The 20,365-nt window shown below is 47.5% G+C and overlaps 1 protein-coding gene across 1 annotated transcript in view; it reads left to right on the forward strand.

The window, feature by feature from the left end:
- Positions 1-1,245: 1,245 nt before the first annotated feature.
- The window catches only part of LOC138515485 (platelet factor 4-like), a 34,703-nt gene continuing 15,583 nt past the window's right edge, over positions 1,246-20,365 (forward strand). The window contains exons 1-2 of the mRNA XM_069630306.1: positions 1,246-1,494; positions 8,637-8,814. Of these exons, the coding sequence (XP_069486407.1) occupies positions 1,317-1,494; positions 8,637-8,814 (356 nt within the window). The 5' untranslated portion in view covers positions 1,246-1,316. The remainder of the gene's footprint in view (positions 1,495-8,636; positions 8,815-20,365) is intronic.

Raw genomic sequence — 20,365 nt, forward strand, 5'->3', positions numbered from 1 at the left:
ACCTAACTTGCTGGGTTGTCTCTGCAGCATTCCGCTATAGGAACCCTGCTACGCATGCATCCACAAAACAGATTTGGCCTGCCCACCCTCTCAAATCAATGGTGAGTGGTCTATTAATGAGACTCACTTCCCATTTTGAAGTGGACAGCAGTTGCTAATTTTGCAAGATGCATGCTAACACAAGCCCGAACACAGCAGGAGAGGAGACAGAAACCTTGCTACAGCCAGTGGTTTAGATGAGCATGGCAAGGGGAATGGATGCAACTACGCCCTCTGCCCCATGTACTCAGTGCCTATGCATATATTAATGAGTCCCCACCCCCACTTTGTTTTAGGACTAAAGCCCTGTATTTTGTTAACATCTGGAGACCTGAAAACTGCTTGCTTCCCTGCCTCAAGACCTCCCAGGTAAGCAGGCTCTACGCACTATAAATTAATCCGGCAGTAGATGCAACATGCCCTGTCTGCCCGCGGCCCATGCCCTGCCCCCTGACATGACATCCTTGGAACCTACTTGGAATTTATTTCTTTTGATAGCGAAAAAAATCCTAATCTATAGCTTCTGGAAAAAAACATTGCTAATTTGGACAATATGGTGAAACACATACAGAATAAAATAAAAACAAATGGGAAACTACTGCAAAAACAGCAGTTAACTTCAGTTAGCAATCTACAAATCATATTTTTGCAATGCCTTCCACAGTCAGATGGTGTTTTCACACAAAAGTTTCAAAAATAACTTTTACCAACAATATTTCTACCAATTACATCTGGGAAGAGAATTGCAGGCTGTCTCAAATCCCTGCTACTCCACTTAAACAAAGTGTGTGCTCCGGGCAAAATCCTTTTTGTCTCATTATTCCTTATCTGCCAAAATTAAAAGTCTATTTAATGTTTTCAGCTCACACAGTCTGCTACTTCAAAAAAAGCCTCTCTCCTGATATGTTCACATGGGTAAATATGAACAGTGATGATTCACATACTGGACGTCACAGTGCATTTCTCTTCTGCCTTACTGCTCGCAACATGTGTTGAATGTAACTTCCCATGATGCCGTTGCGTATTGAAGACTCATTCTATAATATCATTTCTGTAATATCACTGGTGTCACTATTTATGCAAATGAAGGGGTGGGGCCCACACACCTTCTGCCTCTCAGGGCACCGCAAATCCTAGGGCTGGCCCTGCTTCTGGGTTGCACCCAGTCTGTTCCTGGTATGGCTTCCTCAAAGACACCTGACTCACTTCACCTGCCACGCCACGCAAACACGTGCACACAGACACGAGGAATTGGCGTCTTCTGAGTGGTGCGCAAGATGGATTGCCGGCAGTATAAATATCCTAGCTTCACCAGCTCGACAACCAGATGTGCCAGAGCTCCCTACCAACCCAGTCTTGTCGCAGCGTCGCCAGAGAACCACGCAGGCATGCTGGCCAAGCTCACCGTTGGTGCTCTCCTGATTGTGGTGCTTGCGGCCTGTGAGAACTTTGAAGGTAAGCACCCACTTTCCCGGTGTACTTGGGTCTTATTGCAACTATTTACCCATAGCTCTCAACTCACCCGCGTTTGGCGGGTGTCACCCGCCTTGAAAGCTGATGAATCACCCGCCAAGCCCCTCCTACGCCCATTCACTTCTATGGGCCTCTCACCAGCCAAAAAGAAAATCGGGTGCTTTCACCCGCCTTGGTGACAAAAAAGGTTGGGAGCTATGTACCCGCTGACAACGGAGTAGTTTGAGCCACTGTAAATATTGCACGCATTTGTTTCTACTTTGGCAAAACGTTGTGGAATTATTAACTGTAGTAACCTGCGTGCCTGCGCTATGCTTGTGGAATGTAGAATGGAGCATGGAACTGGGGGGGGGGCTACGTTCTAGAGAGGGGGGGGCAGTTGGAAGGGGCTGGTACATTGTGGAAGCCTGTTACTTGCTCTCCTGTTTAGTCACCATATCTGTAACCCGTAACATAATAAAGTACTTTCCTTCTGTACTTACCTGGGTCCTGCTTCGTGCCTGCATCCTCCCCGACTCACCTGGGACCCAGGACACTACAGAGACACGTTTTTTATTTTGTCCTTTAACCTGGTACATTTTCAGCCGTTAATGCAAGCCCTGTTGCCCACTACGGCAAGCTGCGGTGCACGTTGCGCACCCTAATGACATCACAGAAAGTGGCATCAGCAGATGACCTATGACCACGATGACATCACAAATCAGCAATTTCTGGTTGTAAACATGAGGCAAACAAGCGTACGGACATAAAATAGTGAATAGTTACTTAAGCAGAACAAATAGTATTTCAGTTACCGACCATATTTGCTATGCTGTGATGATATGATATATGATATGACATTTATAACGCGCCTAGACACAAGTGTTTCAAGGCGGGACCCTGGGTCTGTGGTATGACACAGCTGCACACATGAGCAATGTAGGCGCCTCTATGCACTGCCTTCCTGTGCCAGTACACCAGCATAGGGTAGTTACTGACTTCATATGGCATGCATAATATCACACGCCAGGTATAGTCTGCGTGTGCCTCAAATTTCCAGGCGCTACAAAAATATTCCCTAATATAGCGCCGTGGCATCCTAAGCCTATTGTGACATCACATGCCAGGTATAGTATAATGTTTATAATTAAAGTACCGCCTCAGAAATCCAAGAGCTGGCATTATATGTACAGAGCATCCACAAGTGCCGCAGAAATACATTTCAATGAAGTTTATTTATTTATTTGCATTTTTAAAGCGCTCACACAGCCCGCGGGCATCAAGGCGCTGTTACAGGAATTCTTTGTTTAGTTGGGCAGGTGTTTGTCTCAGTTGCGTATTTATAACGCGCTTAAATACCCAGAGGTTTCTTAGCACGACCCGGGGATCAAACCTGTGTTGCTTCATGTCGTCTCGAGCGCGTTGTCACTGAGCTATCCTCCCGGTACAGAAGACAATGGGGTAAGGTACAGTCATCAGGGGGTAAGGTACAGTTTCACACATATGGGTGCTGCCATCAGGCCAAATTCAGCATCAAATGCCTGAGTAATGCCATTCAACGCTGCAATGTGCATGGTATGGTTGTCATGGGCAGTGAACAGCCTCGGATGTCTACTTGCTGCCATTATATGGCAAGTGCACTTTCACATGGCCAAACAGGCCATCCAAACCCAGCTAACGCCTTACATGTCACATTGCTGCTCTCTTGTGCCAAAGGCCCCACTAATGCCATCCAGTGCTGCAGATGCTGCATGGTACAATCTCCATATGTAAAGTGCAGCCTCACATGTCCAGTTGCCATCCCCATGTGCGAATCAGAAACTCAAATACCCCTGTATTTCTATCCATTACCAGTTAATACCTCACATGTCCAGTTGCTGCCATAAAATACCACACACAGCCTCAGATGCCAAAGTATTGCCATCTAATGCCAGTTAATGCCTTACATGTCCACTGGCTACCATCATGGGCCAAGCCCTGCTTCAAGGGCAATGGCATCCAAGCACCGTTAATGCATCACATGCCCAGTTGCTGCCATCATATGCCAAGCATGAGGATATGCCCCTCTAATGCCATTACATTTCTCATATTTCCAGTGGTTGCAATCAATTGGCAAGCCAAGCCTTAAATGCTGCAGCAATGCTATCCAAGTCCATATAATATCTGGCCTCACAAGTGCAGCACCTCCCACATGCCATATCCATGCGATCAAAACCCTGGCACCACCCACGTGCCTGATCACCGCATGCTCTGGCCTCCGCTCTCTTTCCCCCAATGCCAGGCTGATCCCATATGTGCAGCACAACCTCATATTTACAGGTGCTGTCCTCAGACCATCCCCACAGAGTCCATGATCTCACAGCAACCTGTCCCACCACCTGGACCTCCCTGATTCTCTGGTCTTCTGGCTTCCTCAGCATGGTGCAGTGATGAGCCCACGCTGCTGAATCCCTGCTGCTTCTGCCCGGCTTTCCCCTCTGTGAGCATGCACTGTACTGGCAGTGAGGGTGGCTCAAGGAGTTCCGTCCATTGTCTCTCTCCTGGCCACCCTGCAGACATTGAAAGGCTAAGGGAGGGACGAGATGTGGGAACTGCCAACAGTAAACAGGGGTCTCATCAGAGCCCTTTTTGGCTTTCGCCGTTGCTACAGAGAAGAGAGAGAGTAAAGGGGTGCCTGAAAGCTGACTTTGTGGTTGGCAGGCCAACTGGAAATGCTGTGGCATAATCGTCCGGCACACTAAACTTTATTTCTTATTCCATTACGCCAATGTAATCCAATAGTGTCTTATTTAAGTCATTTTCTCCCAATCAGGAGTTCTGCACCATGTCAGGTGACTATGCCACTTTCAAAGCTCGGATCTTTCTTTTCGCAGCCAGATGAAGTTGGGCTATACTTGGGCTACTTTCCTGGCCCTGTGGGGCTACATGCAGGTTTTCCTTTCTGGACACAGTTACCATTCAAGTGATTATTATTTGGAGAGGTGCTGTACCACTGACAACAACAGATGTACTGATAAGAAATCTGAGACACCTGTATGTTGTCAGTGGTACCGAACCTCTCCAGTACAATAAGTTGTGAGGACATCTGCAGTTTGTAGTTCATTGGATAAGTGCAGTATCACTGACAATATACAGGTGTCCTTGTAAGAAAACACATTGAGATCAAAACTACAATATGGTACAACTACGACCAAAGGCAGAAATGATAAATACAACCAACAGATGTCACTACCCACTTGTGGTGTTGCTCCTTTCCCCCGTTGCGCTGTCCCTCCTCCCTCACCTTGCACTGTCCCTCCTCCCCACCTGTTGCGCTGTCACTACTTCCCCCTCGTGCTGTCGCTCCTTCCCCTTGCATTGTTGCTCCTTCCCCCTTGTGCTTTCCCCCTCCCTCCCTTGTGTTGTGCCCCCTCCCCCTTGTGCTGTCCCACCCCCTCCCTTGTACTGCCCCCTCCATCCCTTGCACTGTCCCTCCTAACCACCATCCTCTGGCCCACCTCCCCCTTCCGATGTCCCTTGTTACACTTTCCATTCTAGCCCTTTGCACTTTCCATCCTCCCTCCTTTGCGCTGTCCCTCCTAACCCTTGCCCTGTCACTACTTCCCCATTGTGCTGTCGCTCCTTCACCTTGTATTGTTGCTCCTCCCCCCTTGTGGTGTCCCCCCTCCCTCCCTTGTGTTGTGCCTCCTCTCCTTTGCGCCGCCCCCCTGCATGCGTTGCACTGTCCCTCCGAACACTCTTCCTCTAGCCCACCTCCCCCCTTCCGTTGTCCTTGATACACTTTCCATTCTACCCCTTTGTACTTTCTCCCTCCCTTGAAATGTCCCTCCCCCTTTTGCTGCCCCTCCTCCCCTTATGCTGCCCTCCTTCCCTTGCACTGTCACTCCTCCCCCTTCCGCTGTTGCTCCTCTCCTTGTGCTGTCGCAAATCCCCCTTGTGCTATCACTCCTCCCCCCTTGCAGTGCTGCTCCTCCCTCCTTGCGCTGACCCACTTCCCTTTACGCTGTCCCTCCTTTCCCTAGAGCTGTCCCTCCTCCCCACCCCTTGCGCTGTCTCTCCTTCCCCCTTGCGCTGGTGCTCCTTCCCCCTTGTGCTGTCGCTCCTTCTCCCCTTGCGCTATTGCTCATTTCCCTTGTGCTGCCCCCTCCCTCCCTTGTGCTGTCCCTTCTCACCCCCCTGCATTGTCCCTCCCCACCCTTGCACTGTCCCTCCCCCTTTGGCTGTCCCTCCTTCCCTTGTGCTGCCCCTCCTTCCCCCTTGCGCTGGCGCTCCTTCCCCCTTGTGCTGTTGCTCCTCCCCCTTGTGCTGTTGCATCTCCCCTTTGCACTGTCCCTGCCCCCCTTGCGTTGTCCCTCCTCCACACCGCTTGTACTGTCGCTCCTTCCCCTTTGTGCTGTCGCTCCTTCCCCCTATGCTATTGCTCCTTTCCCCCTTGCACTGCCCCTCCTCCATCCCTTGCACTGCCCCTCCTTCCTCCCTTGAACTGTCCCACCTCCCTCCCATGTGCTGTCTTTCCGCCCTCACACTGTCCCTCCTCACCCCCCTGCGCTAGCCCTCCTTCCCCTTGTGCTGTCAACCTTACACGTTCTATCCTCCCCCTTGAGCTTTCCCTCCTCCCCTCTTGTGCTGTCCGTCCTCACCCCTTTGCTGTTCCTCTACCCCTGACGCTGCCCACCTTGCGCTGTCCCTCTTTCCCCCTTGCACCCTCCCTCCACCCCATTGCGCTGTCACTCCTTCTACCTCTAGCGCTTTACTTCCCCCACCTTTGCACTGTCGATCAGTCCCCCCTTGTGCTGCTGCTCTGCTCCCCCATTGCCCTGTCACTCCTTCCCCCTTGTGCTGTTTCTCCTCCCCCTTTGCACTGTTACATCTCCCCTTTGCACTGTCCCTCCTCCCCTTGCGCTGTCCTTCCTCCACACCCCTTGTACTGTCGCTCCTTCCGCCTTACGCTGTTGCTCCTTCCCCTTTGTGCTGTCGCTCCTTCCCCCTATGCTATTGCTCCTTTCCTCCTTGCACTGCCCCTCTTCCCTCCCCTGCACTGTCCCTCCTTCCCACTTGCGCTGTTACTCCCTCCTGGCACTGCCTGCCTTGCGCTGTCCCTCCTCCCTCCACGTGCTGTCACACCTTCCACCTCTAGCGCTTTGCTTCACCCACCCTTGAGCTGTCGATCAGTCCCCCTTGTGCTGCTGCTCTGCTCCCCCATTGCCCTGTCACTCCTTCCCCCCATTTGCGTTGTCACTCCTTGCTTTAATTGTTGTGCAATGCTCCTGTGTACTGTTGTTGGCCTACTTTTCATCTATTGGATTTTCTGTATTCTTTCGTGTGTTGCCATGTATTCCTTATTCATCCCCCCACATCTCTTCTCTTACTCCCTGTCGCTCCACGTCATTCCCTACCATGCTGTCATTTGTTCATCGCTGCCTTGTAATTTCTCGTCCCTGTCCGCCATGCTGAATGTGAAATGCAATAAAAACACTACAAATGCCAAAACTATTGGCTTTGCCCATGCTTGCTACTTTTGATTCGGCACTGCTTAATCGATTCCTGAGCCCGAAGTTGCAAGGAAAGAACCACGGGCATCAGGAGGGTTGCCTGGAGTACAAGTTGGTACTCCTGGTAACTCCCAAATGCTTTGCATAGCAAGCTTCCTTGAACTAAGGTGGTCAACTTTCCAAAAGGGTTTGGCCTGAAACTTTACCCATGGTGGTGAATCGGGAGCAGTCTGTGGTGTGCTCTGCACTCAGTCATTTGCACCATTCTTTTCCATCAAGCCACTATTTTGGTTACATTAGTGGCAAATGGCAATTTGAACGATACACAGCACAACAAATAAACTGTAGCACTAGTATGCAGATTACTGAGCTGTTGGATTTCTCTCCAAGGGCAGTCCTAGGATTTATATGGACCTGTGGCAAGAGACATACATTGCCTCTAACTTGAACATATATTGACATCATCAGCGTTGACATCACCGAAAAGGACATCACACATAGTGCCATCCATTTTTTATACTCGAGGGCATCATGACGAGTAAAATTTCAATAAATTGCCACGAGTAAACCAAGAAACAAATAACTTTGTGGTGTGCAGTATTTGAATGGTCACTGTATTATTATATATGGAGCAACGCTACAGCTTATTAAACCCTGAATGAGGCATTTTTTTTTAACACCGAGTACTGAAAACTGATCCACTTCGAAGGGCTCCAAATGTTGGCAGATTAGGTACTGTGAGATTAAATGACTTGCCTTGGATGACTCACTTTGGTTAATCGATGAAACCGGTAATTGGCCTAGTCTGTGATGTAGGCACTTAATGGCATATCTTCTCAGCTCTAGTTTGTACACATATCTGTAAAAGTTTGGGTTTAATGAGCTAAAGTAATACTTAGTTCCGTAGAGATGTTATCTAAAGTGTACAAATCTCATACTAAACGAACTTGACAATATTTGAATTGTTATGGGAACATGTCGAGAAAAAAAGAGTACGCTTATTACTTTATTTTTTCCCTATCCTGAATGGGAGATTATAAGTAACCAAAGTAAAGTGAACATCAACAAATCTCCTTTGGGTTTTAAAACGGTATTATTCTGATATTATGACACACAATAAAAGAAAATGCATGATGAGGTCACCTGTTTGTAGTCATTATTTCCCAGAGCATGCTACTTGCTATGGCCCTTTCTCCTTTCTAATCACCCAATATTTGTAACTTCTAGAGGGGCACTAGTTAGTCGCATTGGCCACTGACTTCTTTGCCAGCAGCTATCAACCAATAATCGCTTCTGTTTTAATGTTCTGCTAAAAAAGACAATTGACGGGATAAGCAGCTTGTTGACATATTGCAAGCGCCTTTGTCAGTCTGGGTCTCAAACTAGGAAACGGCTCTGAAAGGCAAAGCTAGGACGTTTCCACTTTCCAGGCAGTTGGTGTGTTGGACATGGGATGCAGGCCAAATAACTGTGACCGTGCCACAAAATAAGGGTCGGTTCGCCACCTTACTTTTTCGCAGAGTGATTTAAAGTCCATCACGCTCATGCCCGGTGCTGCCTGCTGGGTTTCATAGTAGGAAGGCCGAGTCAACATCGACTGATTCCTCAGCCCAGCTATGCCAAATGATCCATTCATGACGTGTTTCATTTCAGAATACCTCGACATGCCGTCACTGGAAGTGAAGATGTCCTTTGAATCAAATAAGCTGCTTGAATCAGAGAAGCTGCGTTGCCAGTGCATCAAGACGGAGTCACAGCCGATCCATCCCAAGCAAATGAAAACCCTGGAGTACCTTCCAAGTGGCCCTCACTGTGATCACTCGGAAGTCATGTAAGTACCCCATACAAGTTCACAGTTTTACACAAATGCCAATGTGAAACAATAATATGTAGCTGAGACTGTACCCCCATTTCGAAAACACTCCACTGGCGCAAGTGCAGAGTCGCACAATATTAGCAACAGGGCACACAATGTACTAGTGCAAAAGACACACTGGGTCATGTTGCCCAAAGTGGAAATTGCACAAAGGTGGCCGGCCCCATTTGCATTTTTGTCTGTAATTTTATTCCTTTCTTTCATGATGTGGAAAAGTAAAGAGTTAAGAGCAGGAAAGACGGCCGTTCTTCTTCACTTTTCCACCACGTTATTGGGAAAGTGCACATGCCTCTGGTAATTAACGATTGCTGTAGGCATTCACAATGGATTCCTATGGAATCCACCTGCTTTTACCATGTCGTAAATTCAGGCTGATTTCTTATGAATCCATTAGGTTACTGCAAGCACAAAAATACAATGTCGGCGCTAAGCCAGCTGGATTTATCATACACAGGGAAAGCCCGCCCTGCTCCCCAACTCCACCTGACAAATCCATCAAAATCCTTTGGATTGGTAAAAGTGGCGGAAATAATGACTGCCACTTTCACCTGGGATGTTTACTGATATGGGGAAACTGACCCCCATATCCTTTGAGTGGAGTTTCTCTAGACCAATGTTTTGTCCTATTGCTATTGCCGTCCCCTCTCAGCTCCAGGTGTGTCCTAATGATAACACAATGAAAAGTTGCTCTTGTTCTGCTGCAATGTTTCTGTATTAAATGTCTATGTAGCAGAAGGAAACTGACAAACTGCATGTACAATTGGAAATTGATTGTCCATTCAATCAGCCACTGCTTTATGAAATCAACAAGACCAGGGAAGGGAGTACTGTATGAAAAAAGGTTTAATCAGTAGATTCTGCTATAGATTGAATTAATATTTGCGGGCTATTCATGTGAGTCTAAACATGCGTAAAGGATATCCAGAGCATATGGATTTTTATTGACAGGCCACCCAATATTAGCTAGTGTGACCAGATTTCCTAAAAAAAAAAAGAACCCGGCCGGACTATGGAAATAGAGGTAGGACTAAAGAAAATACACATACGACTGTAGTCCTACTTCTGTTTTGTTGGCCCGTTGCGGGGGCCAAGGAGGGGGTGTGCTAACAGGCACACTCCTCTCATTGGAGGAGAGCGCCGGGGAGGGGAAGGGGGAGGAAATGGGGGGGTGAAAAGCATTTCACGCCCCCATTCTCACAGGAAAAGTTGCTCCGGGACCCGATTTTGGGATTTCGAAATCGGGTCCTGGCAAAAAAAAAAACCGTCAGAGGTTTCTAAGCACAGAGGCGGGGATCGAACCTGTGTTGCTCCGTGTTGTCTTGCTTCCAAGGCGAGCACGTTGCTGCTGAGCTATCCTCCCAATATGCTGGAAGACATGTGGACATAAGAATGTCACGTCTAGGCCACACATGTGTTAGTTTTCCTGAAGTTGTAACAGTTAATTGTATTTTAAAACAACTTATCAGTACAAGACATCTGCCTTCCGGAGATGAGAATCTGTTTAAGATCCTTATTATGAGTTTGGCGGTAATGGTAAAGACACACACTATTTCCAATACCGCCTAATCATACCACATGCAGGATTTACAGCCTGCGATATTGCTGCGAAAAACCACATGCAGTTAAATGGTATGCAGTGATTTTAACAAAGAAATAAAACGAATGAAAGAATAATGAAAAAAGATAGCGAAGAATAAATATAGGAGGTGTGGGGGTAAGGGGTTAAAACCTGTGGGGGATGTTTCGGAGTGAGGTTAGAGGCCTTGGGAAACAGGGGGTTTGTGGGGTGGGCCCCAATGTGGAAGGGAGGTGGGCCCCCCAAAAAAACAAAATGTGATTTTTTAAAATTCGTTATTATTTCTAGTTATAAATGTAACCAGAGGGGGACTCTGAGTGGGGTTGAAAATATGATAAAAATGCATGCTGGTTTGGTGGCCACCTTTTTGCCTCTTTTGCCATATAATGCACAGAAGGCTAATGTGCAGTAATCAGCTGGGAAAATCATTCAGACTCATATTGAGGCCGACATTTAGGGGCTGATTCATGGAATTTGTGCGCCGAAAAACAGGGATTTGTGCGCTATTCTGCCCGCAAATCCCCATTTGTTAAACAGGGATTTGCCGGCAGATTGGCGCACGAATCCCGTTTTTCGGTGCACGTAATTCCATGAATCAGCCCCTTAATCTGGTAGGAGGAGTTGGGGGGCGGGGCTGTGCAGTCAAGTAACTGCATGACTATCATGATGCAAGCCTGCAACGCATGATTGAGAGCATAGAGCAGCTTGGATTAAAATAGGTTGACTATTGACATCGTTTAATGGTATTGACATGAAGAACTCGAGCTTTCTGCTAGGATAGAGTATTCGCCATCCGTTTGATGCTACAGCGAGGGGAAATGTCAGGAAGCGGGGGCGCTCGCAAGTCATTCTCCACGATGATTCGTCTATGGTGGCCCAGGTTTGCAGCCTTTATTCAGACATTTTAGGCTGAAATGGAGACACAAAAAAGCCATTGTGTTTATGTAAATGTTCTCCGAGGAACGGCCATCTTATCTTGCTGTTAAATAATGTCCTAGAATGTGGCATATCTTGAAGTCACTCACCGCCTTAAGAATGAGTCTCAGTCGAGGCAGAATCTTAAGGAGGAAATCGACACAATCCTACTGGTCACATGACGCAGCAAGCAAGCTCCGCATGGCTTCTGCAACCACCAGGAACTGCATGCCGGCCTTTATTTACAAAGGAGACCTACGTACATTAGGTATGCTGAACTACACAAGTGCCTGAGAGCCAGACCCCCTTCCATATCCACACACACACCCACTCAGCCTCGTACAAAAACACTGCCCCTTTAAAAGAACCGTACACTGTGAGGCGAGCAGTGGAAACATTCCTTGCGTAAGGGTAGCAGACACTCGTTCAGGTATCAGAGGCACATTGCATTTTGCTTTGCTGGTCATTCCCAATCATGGGCGGATATCAGAGGCACTACACATTTTCCTCTGGAACCTATTCTGTGAGTGCACTTTGACATCAGAGCCACTCCAGATTCTTTGACGGCACTCATGCTGTGAGTCAACTCAGACCTCAGGGGCACATCAGATTTTCTTAGAGCTCTCGAGCAGCAAGTCTGCTGAAAGACCACAGCCACAACCCACTGTCTTGTAATACTCGGGCAGGACATCCAATGCATAGCAGTGCCACCCCCCCTTGGCCTCCCCCTTTCCGGCAGGGGGAGAGCAAGACAACAGACCAAGACCATAACCATTACTACCCTACTAATAAACACAGACAACTGTTTACATTTGGAAACAAAAAGGTCACATTTATTGGAGCATAACAACAATACGGGGGCCGGCCCAGCCGTAGGCAACTTAATGGTTCACAACCTTAGACTTCTAAGGTGGCCCATAAGCAGGGCAATGTCAAATTTCTGAATGTTCTGGTGGATACTTGTCGCATCCGGCTTAGCAAGGTAGCGGACCTACGCTTCTGAATGTAACTGCAAGCAGTACTTCTTCCTCGGGACCACTGAATCTTGTTGATGAGGAGTCTCAACTGTCCCTAAGGGATTCAGTGCCCATCGTCCAAATTTGGCTTGGGTGCGGCCATCTGGAAACCGCCCACGGTCGAAACCGCAGCATCAAACTCCTCTCCGGCTAGGACTGCCCCAAAATCCGCCATGCTTTGGGGCTGTCCCCTCCACTTCCCCCAATGCCCCCACACAACTTTTCAGACTTACCATCGCTCCAGCTGCGACTGGCCTTCATGAGGGACCCAGAATAGCTGTGAGGAACAGATCATTCCCTTTATCCGATAAATGCACCCCATCCGCCACAAAATGGGAAAGGAGCTAATTTAGGCAAGTGTGTTTTACAAATCTCAGGCCCTCAGCCTTTGCAAATTTCTCAATCCCTCTGTTGAGCATGCACCTGGACATCTCCATGCCCATGTGAGACGCCGTCCCGTGCCATTGTAATCTGGGCACCACCTCGGAGCAGATGATGTCAATGCCTGGTAATTCCTGCACCAGTGCATGCAGGACCACTTGAATCTGGTCCCATAGACGGCCCCTCCCCAGGATGGTAAGATCGGTACCACCTAAATGTACCACAAGCACCCTGGGGGCGGACCTCCACTGCAGCTGTCTGCGCACTGCTCGTAGCACGGAGAACCACCTCATACCTGATGCCTGGATCCAAACCACCCTGTTTTTTTCCAATCCTACATTAGGGGCCAGGGTCCATCGGTGAGCCGCAATCTCAGCCCGAGTAATAAATGAATGGCCCACAATCCATAATGCTTCATCTGTTGATAGAAAATGTATGGTTGGGAAACTTCGGAAAAACATAAGCCACCATCATCATCAATTCCGTCCGTTTTGACACGCAGAGATCCCCCACTGCCTAACATACAGCTGAAAGCCGCTTGACTGCCATCTACCTATTTTTTGAATTGCAGGTGCTGGCATGCCCTGCAAAAAGGCAGCTGTGGCGGCACCGATCCGGAAACTATGGGAGGACCACCCCTTGCCCTGAACCCCACTGCACCCAGAGTGGTTGACAGAATCTTCCTAAACTGATAGTTGGTCAACGGGGCTCCGCTAGAATGCATAAGGAGGGTGCCCGGCTGCTGGGACCTCAAGGCCAAGTAATCCTTTGACAATTCAACTGGAGAACTGTCGCTGTCGGTGGACTGGTGAAGCACCACCCACTTCCCCTTAACCCCTTGATCAGTTTTGCACTGGCGCAACTTAATGGCTAACACCTCCCTGTCGGCTTTTGAACTGAACTGCACATCCCTCAAAGCCAGAGCCCTACTGGGCAGGTCCTCTTTACCCGCTGACACCAATTTACAGATCCTGAAAGCCCCAAAGAATGCAATTGAGAATGCCACCCTGAACAGTGCCACCTTAAAACCATTAAAGCATACCCCGGGTAAGGCGACTAGCAGTTTCTGCAATAATTCAAAGTCGATGGGTTTCCGACCATCCCGCTTGTGTCCCTCAGACCGGCCCCATCCCTTCAAAGCCATGCGTACCAAGAACTCTTTGGTTGGGTGCCCCAACCACTCTAATTTACAATGGAAGGCTATGGGCGCAAAGTGACCGATTGCCCAGCTCCTGCTTTTACCAATACCATGTGCCCATACCACAAATGCACGCGCCTGCTCTTCAAGTGAACAGCCTGTTATTTGCAGTGTTTGTGTCTTGCTAAAAAACCTACCGTAGCCCTGCTGGCACCTGGATCTAACGCCTGGTGTGAGTGATCGCTCCCCCAAGTTCCAGAGTGCCTGGTCCACATCACCAGCTGCCACCACTGCTCCTGAACAATGCCCCTTCCTTCCTTGCAGTTGGATGGGCCTCCCGAAACTTGCAGGCACTGAAAACGAGAAAGAGCATCAGTGGCCACATTCACCACACCCTATACATACCGTGCCCTGAACTCGATATTGCCTCGCAAGCACACCTCCATCAATCTCCTTAAAAGGCTCAGAACCACCGGGCATGAGGCTGACTGCATGTTTATGGCCTGAACCACAGCCTTGTTGTCACACCCCAAAGCACACCCTCTTGTTTCCCAGTTCCTTGGGCCATAATGTGAGTGCCAAGACAATAGGAAATAGTTCTAATGCCATGATATTCTTTGTCCTGCCCTTATTGTGCCACTGTGCTGGCCATTTCTGGGCATACCAATCCTGCCACAGTATTACCCCAAAGCCTTCACTCCCTGAAGCGTCAGAGTATAACTGCAATTCACCACTGGTCTGCCACAGGCTCCTCTATAATAGCACCCCATTAAACTCATAGAGGAATGCTCGCCACATGCGCAAATCATCCTTTAAGCCCTCCCCCAGGCAGATGTGGTGGCCCTGTGACACTCTGGCCATTGCCCTTGCCAATCTGCGAACACCCGGCCCTCCAGAATGACTTTGGCCGCAAAAATCAATTTCCCAAACAATTGTTGCACTTCTTCCAACATGGTCCTGTCTTTAGACAACGTACTCTCTATCTCCCTAATCAATTTCAGACACCTTCTCCCGTGGCAGCCTGTAAGTGCCCTTTATAGTACCTATCTCAATACCTAGAAAGGTCAACACCTCAGTGGGTCCTGGGATTTTTTCTAGGTTCAGTGGGATCACCATTCTGGCCATCAAGTTTTCAAAGGAAGACAGCGCATGACTACAGTCCCTTGACCCCTCCTCGCCCATGAACACAGAGTCATCCAGATAATGAATAATGTCCCCCCGCTGTTTCACTTTGACTGCAGCCCACTCCAAGAATGTGCTAAATGTCTCAACTAATGCACAAGACACTGAACAACCCATTGGCATGCATCTGTCAATGTAGAAACTGCCCCCTCAATGAAATCCCAAAAGGTGAAAACTGTCAGAGTGTACTGGTAAGAGTCAGAATGCAGACTCTATGTCCACTTTAGCCAAGAGAGCCTGTCTCCCCGCGGTAGTGACCATCAACATGGCCTGGTCAAACGAGGCATAATGCACAGAGCGGCGGTTCTGGCCCAGCCAATCGTTAACAGAATCCCCGTTAGGGTAAAACAGGTGGCGAATCAACCTAAACATGCCCTTCTCCTTCTTGGGTACGATCCCCAAGGGGGAGACTATGCAATTGGGAAGAGACGGGGGGGAGAAGGGCCTGCCACCCTGCCAAGCTCCACTTCTTTGTCTATCTTCTGTCTTACAACCTGAGGCTGCTGGAGAGCTGAAGGGATGTTCCTAGCCATCCGACCTGTCAGTGGCCCCCCGTAGGGGTTCTTGAACCCCTCTCTGAAGCCTTCCCACAACAAATCCCTATCCTTCAACCTCGGGTAATCCTGCAGGAACTCGAGCAACACTACCTTGTCTACTGGAGAAGGGCCTTTCACCCCATGTCCCATCACTGACCCCTTTGTGCTGGCCTCTGCCCCTAGAGCCCCCTTCAGTTTTAAAACAGCTTGTAATCGGGTGGCTCCCCCCACACTTGGAGTACTGATGTGGGAACCTACACCTGGGCCCCCATGTACATGACCCTTTGTTAAAAGATCTACATGCCTTACCTGCCATGGAGCCCCTTTGTGCTCGGTCAATGACAGTAACCTTCCATATCTTTTTGATCTCATGTCATCTCGGGTACGCCGGTACGGGAGCCATTTTGGTCTTAAACTCCCTATCACAATAGATCCATCCTGTGAAGCCATACTTCGTATGTTCTCTTATGATCACCCCCCCTATTTCTACAATGCCGGACCCTGGCATGGATCTTTCTCCATCTAGACTCCTTGTCGCCTGGCATCCACGAGCTGTAGCACCAGTGCAAGAGTTGATGATAAACGGAGGTCAGGACCCTAGGAGAGGGAGGCAACAGCATCCTCTTAAGCTAACCTGTGGAAACAGCAGAAGACAAACGCAGCAGGCTGTTTTAACATCAAAGAAAAGGTTTACCCAGCGACATCCACTGTACGAAAAAAGGTGCTTCCGAGGTGCTTGTATTTCATCCACAACCAGAGGCAAAGAGTAAGAAGTCCATAGAGAGTACTCTTGATGCTGTGAGTGATGAGGAAGTACCCCAAACCGTGTGAAACTTTTGAGGAAACCCTGACTTTGTTGGAACAATTGAAAGGAGATTATCTGACCATTTTGAGTTTTACCCACGAAAGATCCTTTGTGTGTTTACCTATACCTGTTTTAATCTCGGGACAGTGTTCAAGCTTTTTGTGCACCTTTCTCATCTTTAAAACACTGAAAGTGCTTTGCTTGGACATTGAAAGTGCCACTGGAGTGGGCCTATATTTACCACCACCCGAGGGCTTCACGGCTTTGTTGTGTGTCTAGACACCTGGAACCGCAGTGGCGGGATGGGAGCATGAGTAGCTGGACACACACACCTGCCAGCTGTAGCAGAGGGTCTGCACTCTATCAGTCTCCCATCTCCGTGTTCACTGGTCTGCCATAGCGACAGTGCCCAACATCCCCCCTCCAATGTAACAGGGCACTGCACATCTTGGCCTACGTTTCTCATGGTGGTGCTGGTTGTTATGACTTTGCCTGACCTTAAAATGGAAGCTCTGTGCTTATTGGTCGCGGAATAAAAGAGTGGCAGGGATTTAAATGCATTGGGAATTAATTGTTCGTATCCCAGTAGTCTGTTCCTGGTTCAGTGATGGAGATGAAGATCAAGTTGCTACCAGTTGGAAGCACACCTCTAGGAGGTGCACTGTGTCCACATCAGGTGTGAAGAACCACCTTGCCGACGATGCAGGGTTGTATGTGCGCCAGAACTAAACTAATTTATCTGCAAATAAGTATCAGAGGACATATTCAAATAGGCAAAATACCAGGAGTTGGTCCAGAGGTCTTATCCAAGAAACGATTAGTCAGACAAACATCAGGATCACAGGGGGTACTGGGTATCTCATTGCAGAAGCCCTGCAACCCATAAGACACGACCTACATCTGTGCCCTTCATCACTAGTTGAGGGGGAGTACGATGCTTCTCATGAAAATGAGACCCAACTACCTGATTCCTGGTAATCCTTAGAGGGATTTTTTACTGGATTCCCCTTTTGAGTCAAGGTGGCTTCTTTGGCAAATTAAGCATCATTTCAATTCATGGAGGAGCCTTTGCCGTCAATCCTGGGGGACAGAAAAATAGATTCCCCCTTCAAAAGAAACTATTCAGCCAGAAATGACTCGTTAGTTCAGGGGCGTAAGCCAATCAGGCTGCTCAATCGTTACTATGCTAGTGCCGGACCCTGGCTGCAGTGAGTCAGTCTGGCGAAGTATGTTTAGTTAAGACATGATTGTTATCTATTCTATTTTCCCTTTCACTGTCTATGAGCTTCTTCGCCAGTCACTATATTAGCTTTCTCGAATGCCTGCACTTTCTAAGGCATGCATGCAAAACATGGATGGCCCAGACACAGTTCACTACTTCATTTACCTTTTACTGGAGCGAAGTTGTTTGGCCTTCAGATGGGTGAGTTTATCCAAAATGCTTTTGAGGATAAGAAGCATACCGTCTTTTATTGGGGTAGATCCGGGGCTCCTTCTCCAAGATCCAAGCCTCGTCCAAATCTGCTACAAACTCCAGAGGGTCCTTCCATGCCAGGGCCAGAGATAGAGGAGGACTCTCTCTAATAACCTGTTCAAAGTCACAGCTGATGTCACTATCGTGATTTCCTGACTGTCCCTTCACTAAGGTTTAGGACAAGGGGTGGCGCGTTGCATTCAATATTTTCTTTAAGCCCAGGAAGCTCATATTTTATGTGCCTGTCTCCTCGGTATGATGACTTTTCTTCATAGAGTATTCTTCCATTAGGCATCTTCCGGCCGACTTAAGACAAATCCAACCATGGATGATGCATTTATTTATGTGTTTTTACATTTGTAAAGCGCCTAAACCCGTCGGCTTCAAGGCACTGTTGCAAAACCAGATACACGTATTGTGGGCAAATAGGGAAAAAGCATTTATCCATACAAGGCACTCAAAAGTGTTCTGAGGACAGTCAGTGGTGTTAGGCAAACAGCCAGGTTTTCAGAGCTTTGCGGAATGCCCAGTAAGAGTTCTCCACTCTTGGTTTATCAATGTCAAAATGTCCTGTGTTACTCCCACTTGACTGCTAGAATTCCTTATTCCCTATTACACTCAACTTGGGGAAGGGGCTTCCCCCTACAGTGTCAGCCATGGAGCTGTTTCCATTTCATGGACAAAAGGAAAGCTGTTGGTGCATGGAGATGTATCAGTGTGCATAGTGGTTGTGCCATGGACAAGATTCCACCTCAACCCTTTAGTAGAGTGCATCCTTGCTTCTTGGGTTCTGCTCTCTGAAGACTATGGCATGTCAGTTCGAGTGACCTCTGCTTTTTGAAATAACCTACAAGTGGTTGGGCCTGTAGCACTTCTCTGCAGACAAGAAATTGAGTCTGGAACCATTTCTCATTATTACTACAGATGTCATCAACAATTCCTGGGGATCCACACTAGGTTCCCAGACAAAACAGGGATGGTGGTTGCAAGTTGAATCCATGAATTAGTCCAATAGGTTGGACCTGACATAAAAGAGAGGAGTTTGAAGGAGGCAGTCCTTTTTGTTAGAGGAGCCTATTGACAATTAGCACAATTAGGTAGTGAACGCCTCTGTCAACTGGCAAGAAGGGGCACAGACAAAAGGTTAGGACTCTTAGTGGGAGAACATCGGCAATCATTAGCAGCCACCTACCTACCCAGAGATAACTCTCAGGCCAGTCGACTGAGTTGCTCATTTCCAACTTCAGTGGAATTTTGCCTTAATCTGACAATATATCAGGACATTTGTGGACAAGAAAGACTTCCTTACATGCACACCATACTTGTGAACAAAAAAAGGAGCTTGCGGGTGTAAAACCTTCAATCAGTCAAGGTGCGCAGGAGAGAGAACAACCCTGGCACAGGGTTAAAAAACCCACTGAGAACATAGAGAGTATCCTATTCTAAAAGATACTGTCATCCCCTGCACACTATCAAGCTGGTAACAGCCAGGGTTTAGGGAATTTGGTTGAACTTCGATTAGTAGTAAGAATAAGTAGGAGTCATTTCTTATGTGCAATAATTCAATGATCACATTTAGATACTAAACAAATCTTTGCTTTAATTTAACAGAAGTATGTAATATTTGTACAATAAGAGATTCAAATTTGATTGAAATGCAATCTCGAGATCTGTAGATCAATGCATTTCGGGATCAAATCCCTTCATCGGGAGCATTATTTTCAAAATCTATTAACATGAAATTTTAAAGAAAAATAATCTTATAACATTGTATACAAGGTATGAGCCAAAATTCAATAACGATCATCCTGTGTGCAATAAGATAATATACCTTTTAAAAAGGAAAAGGTTCTGCAATTAACAAAAGTAGTAATTAACTCGAATCTTGGGGTAGTTCTTGACCACTACCTTATGTCTATCACATACAGGTATTCTTGGGGATATTGAATGTTGTTTGTGGTAGTCTTCTGTAAGAACAGTACAAGAAGACTATAATGAGTCAAGAGATCCTAGAAAGGATTAGAATTCATTTAAATTAGGAGTCTGTGGATTTCGTTTACTTACCTTCGATTTAGGATCTGTGGTAAGGCTAGTTTGTGCAACCGAGCAGAATTCTATCCACCAACAATAAAGCGCGGCTGTAACAATGGGCACTTAATGTATCAATCATTATGTTGGTGACGTCTCGACGTAATGACGTCAGATGTTTGTAACCGTAACATGCTGCTGAGAAAAAAGTATGGGTGTTGCAAAAATGGGATAGGGCAATTTAAAGTTAATATGTGAGCAGTTATAACTTAAACATACTGTCTCGGGAAAAACATCATTGGTGATATCCTAAAAGAGCATATCTAGCTAGATAAATTAGATTAATGCTGCACATTTACAATCTATATGGAGAAATGTACTATGGTAGATGTGCCATGTCACCTACTTTTACAATGGAAGAAAACAAATTAATATAGCAATAGTTCAGAAAGTTA

This window comes from Ambystoma mexicanum, chromosome 6q, assembly GCF_040938575.1.
Source record: "Ambystoma mexicanum isolate Mex_15411 chromosome 6q, UKY_AmexF1_1, whole genome shotgun sequence".
In the NCBI taxonomy this organism is placed as follows: Eukaryota; Metazoa; Chordata; class Amphibia; order Caudata; family Ambystomatidae; genus Ambystoma; species Ambystoma mexicanum.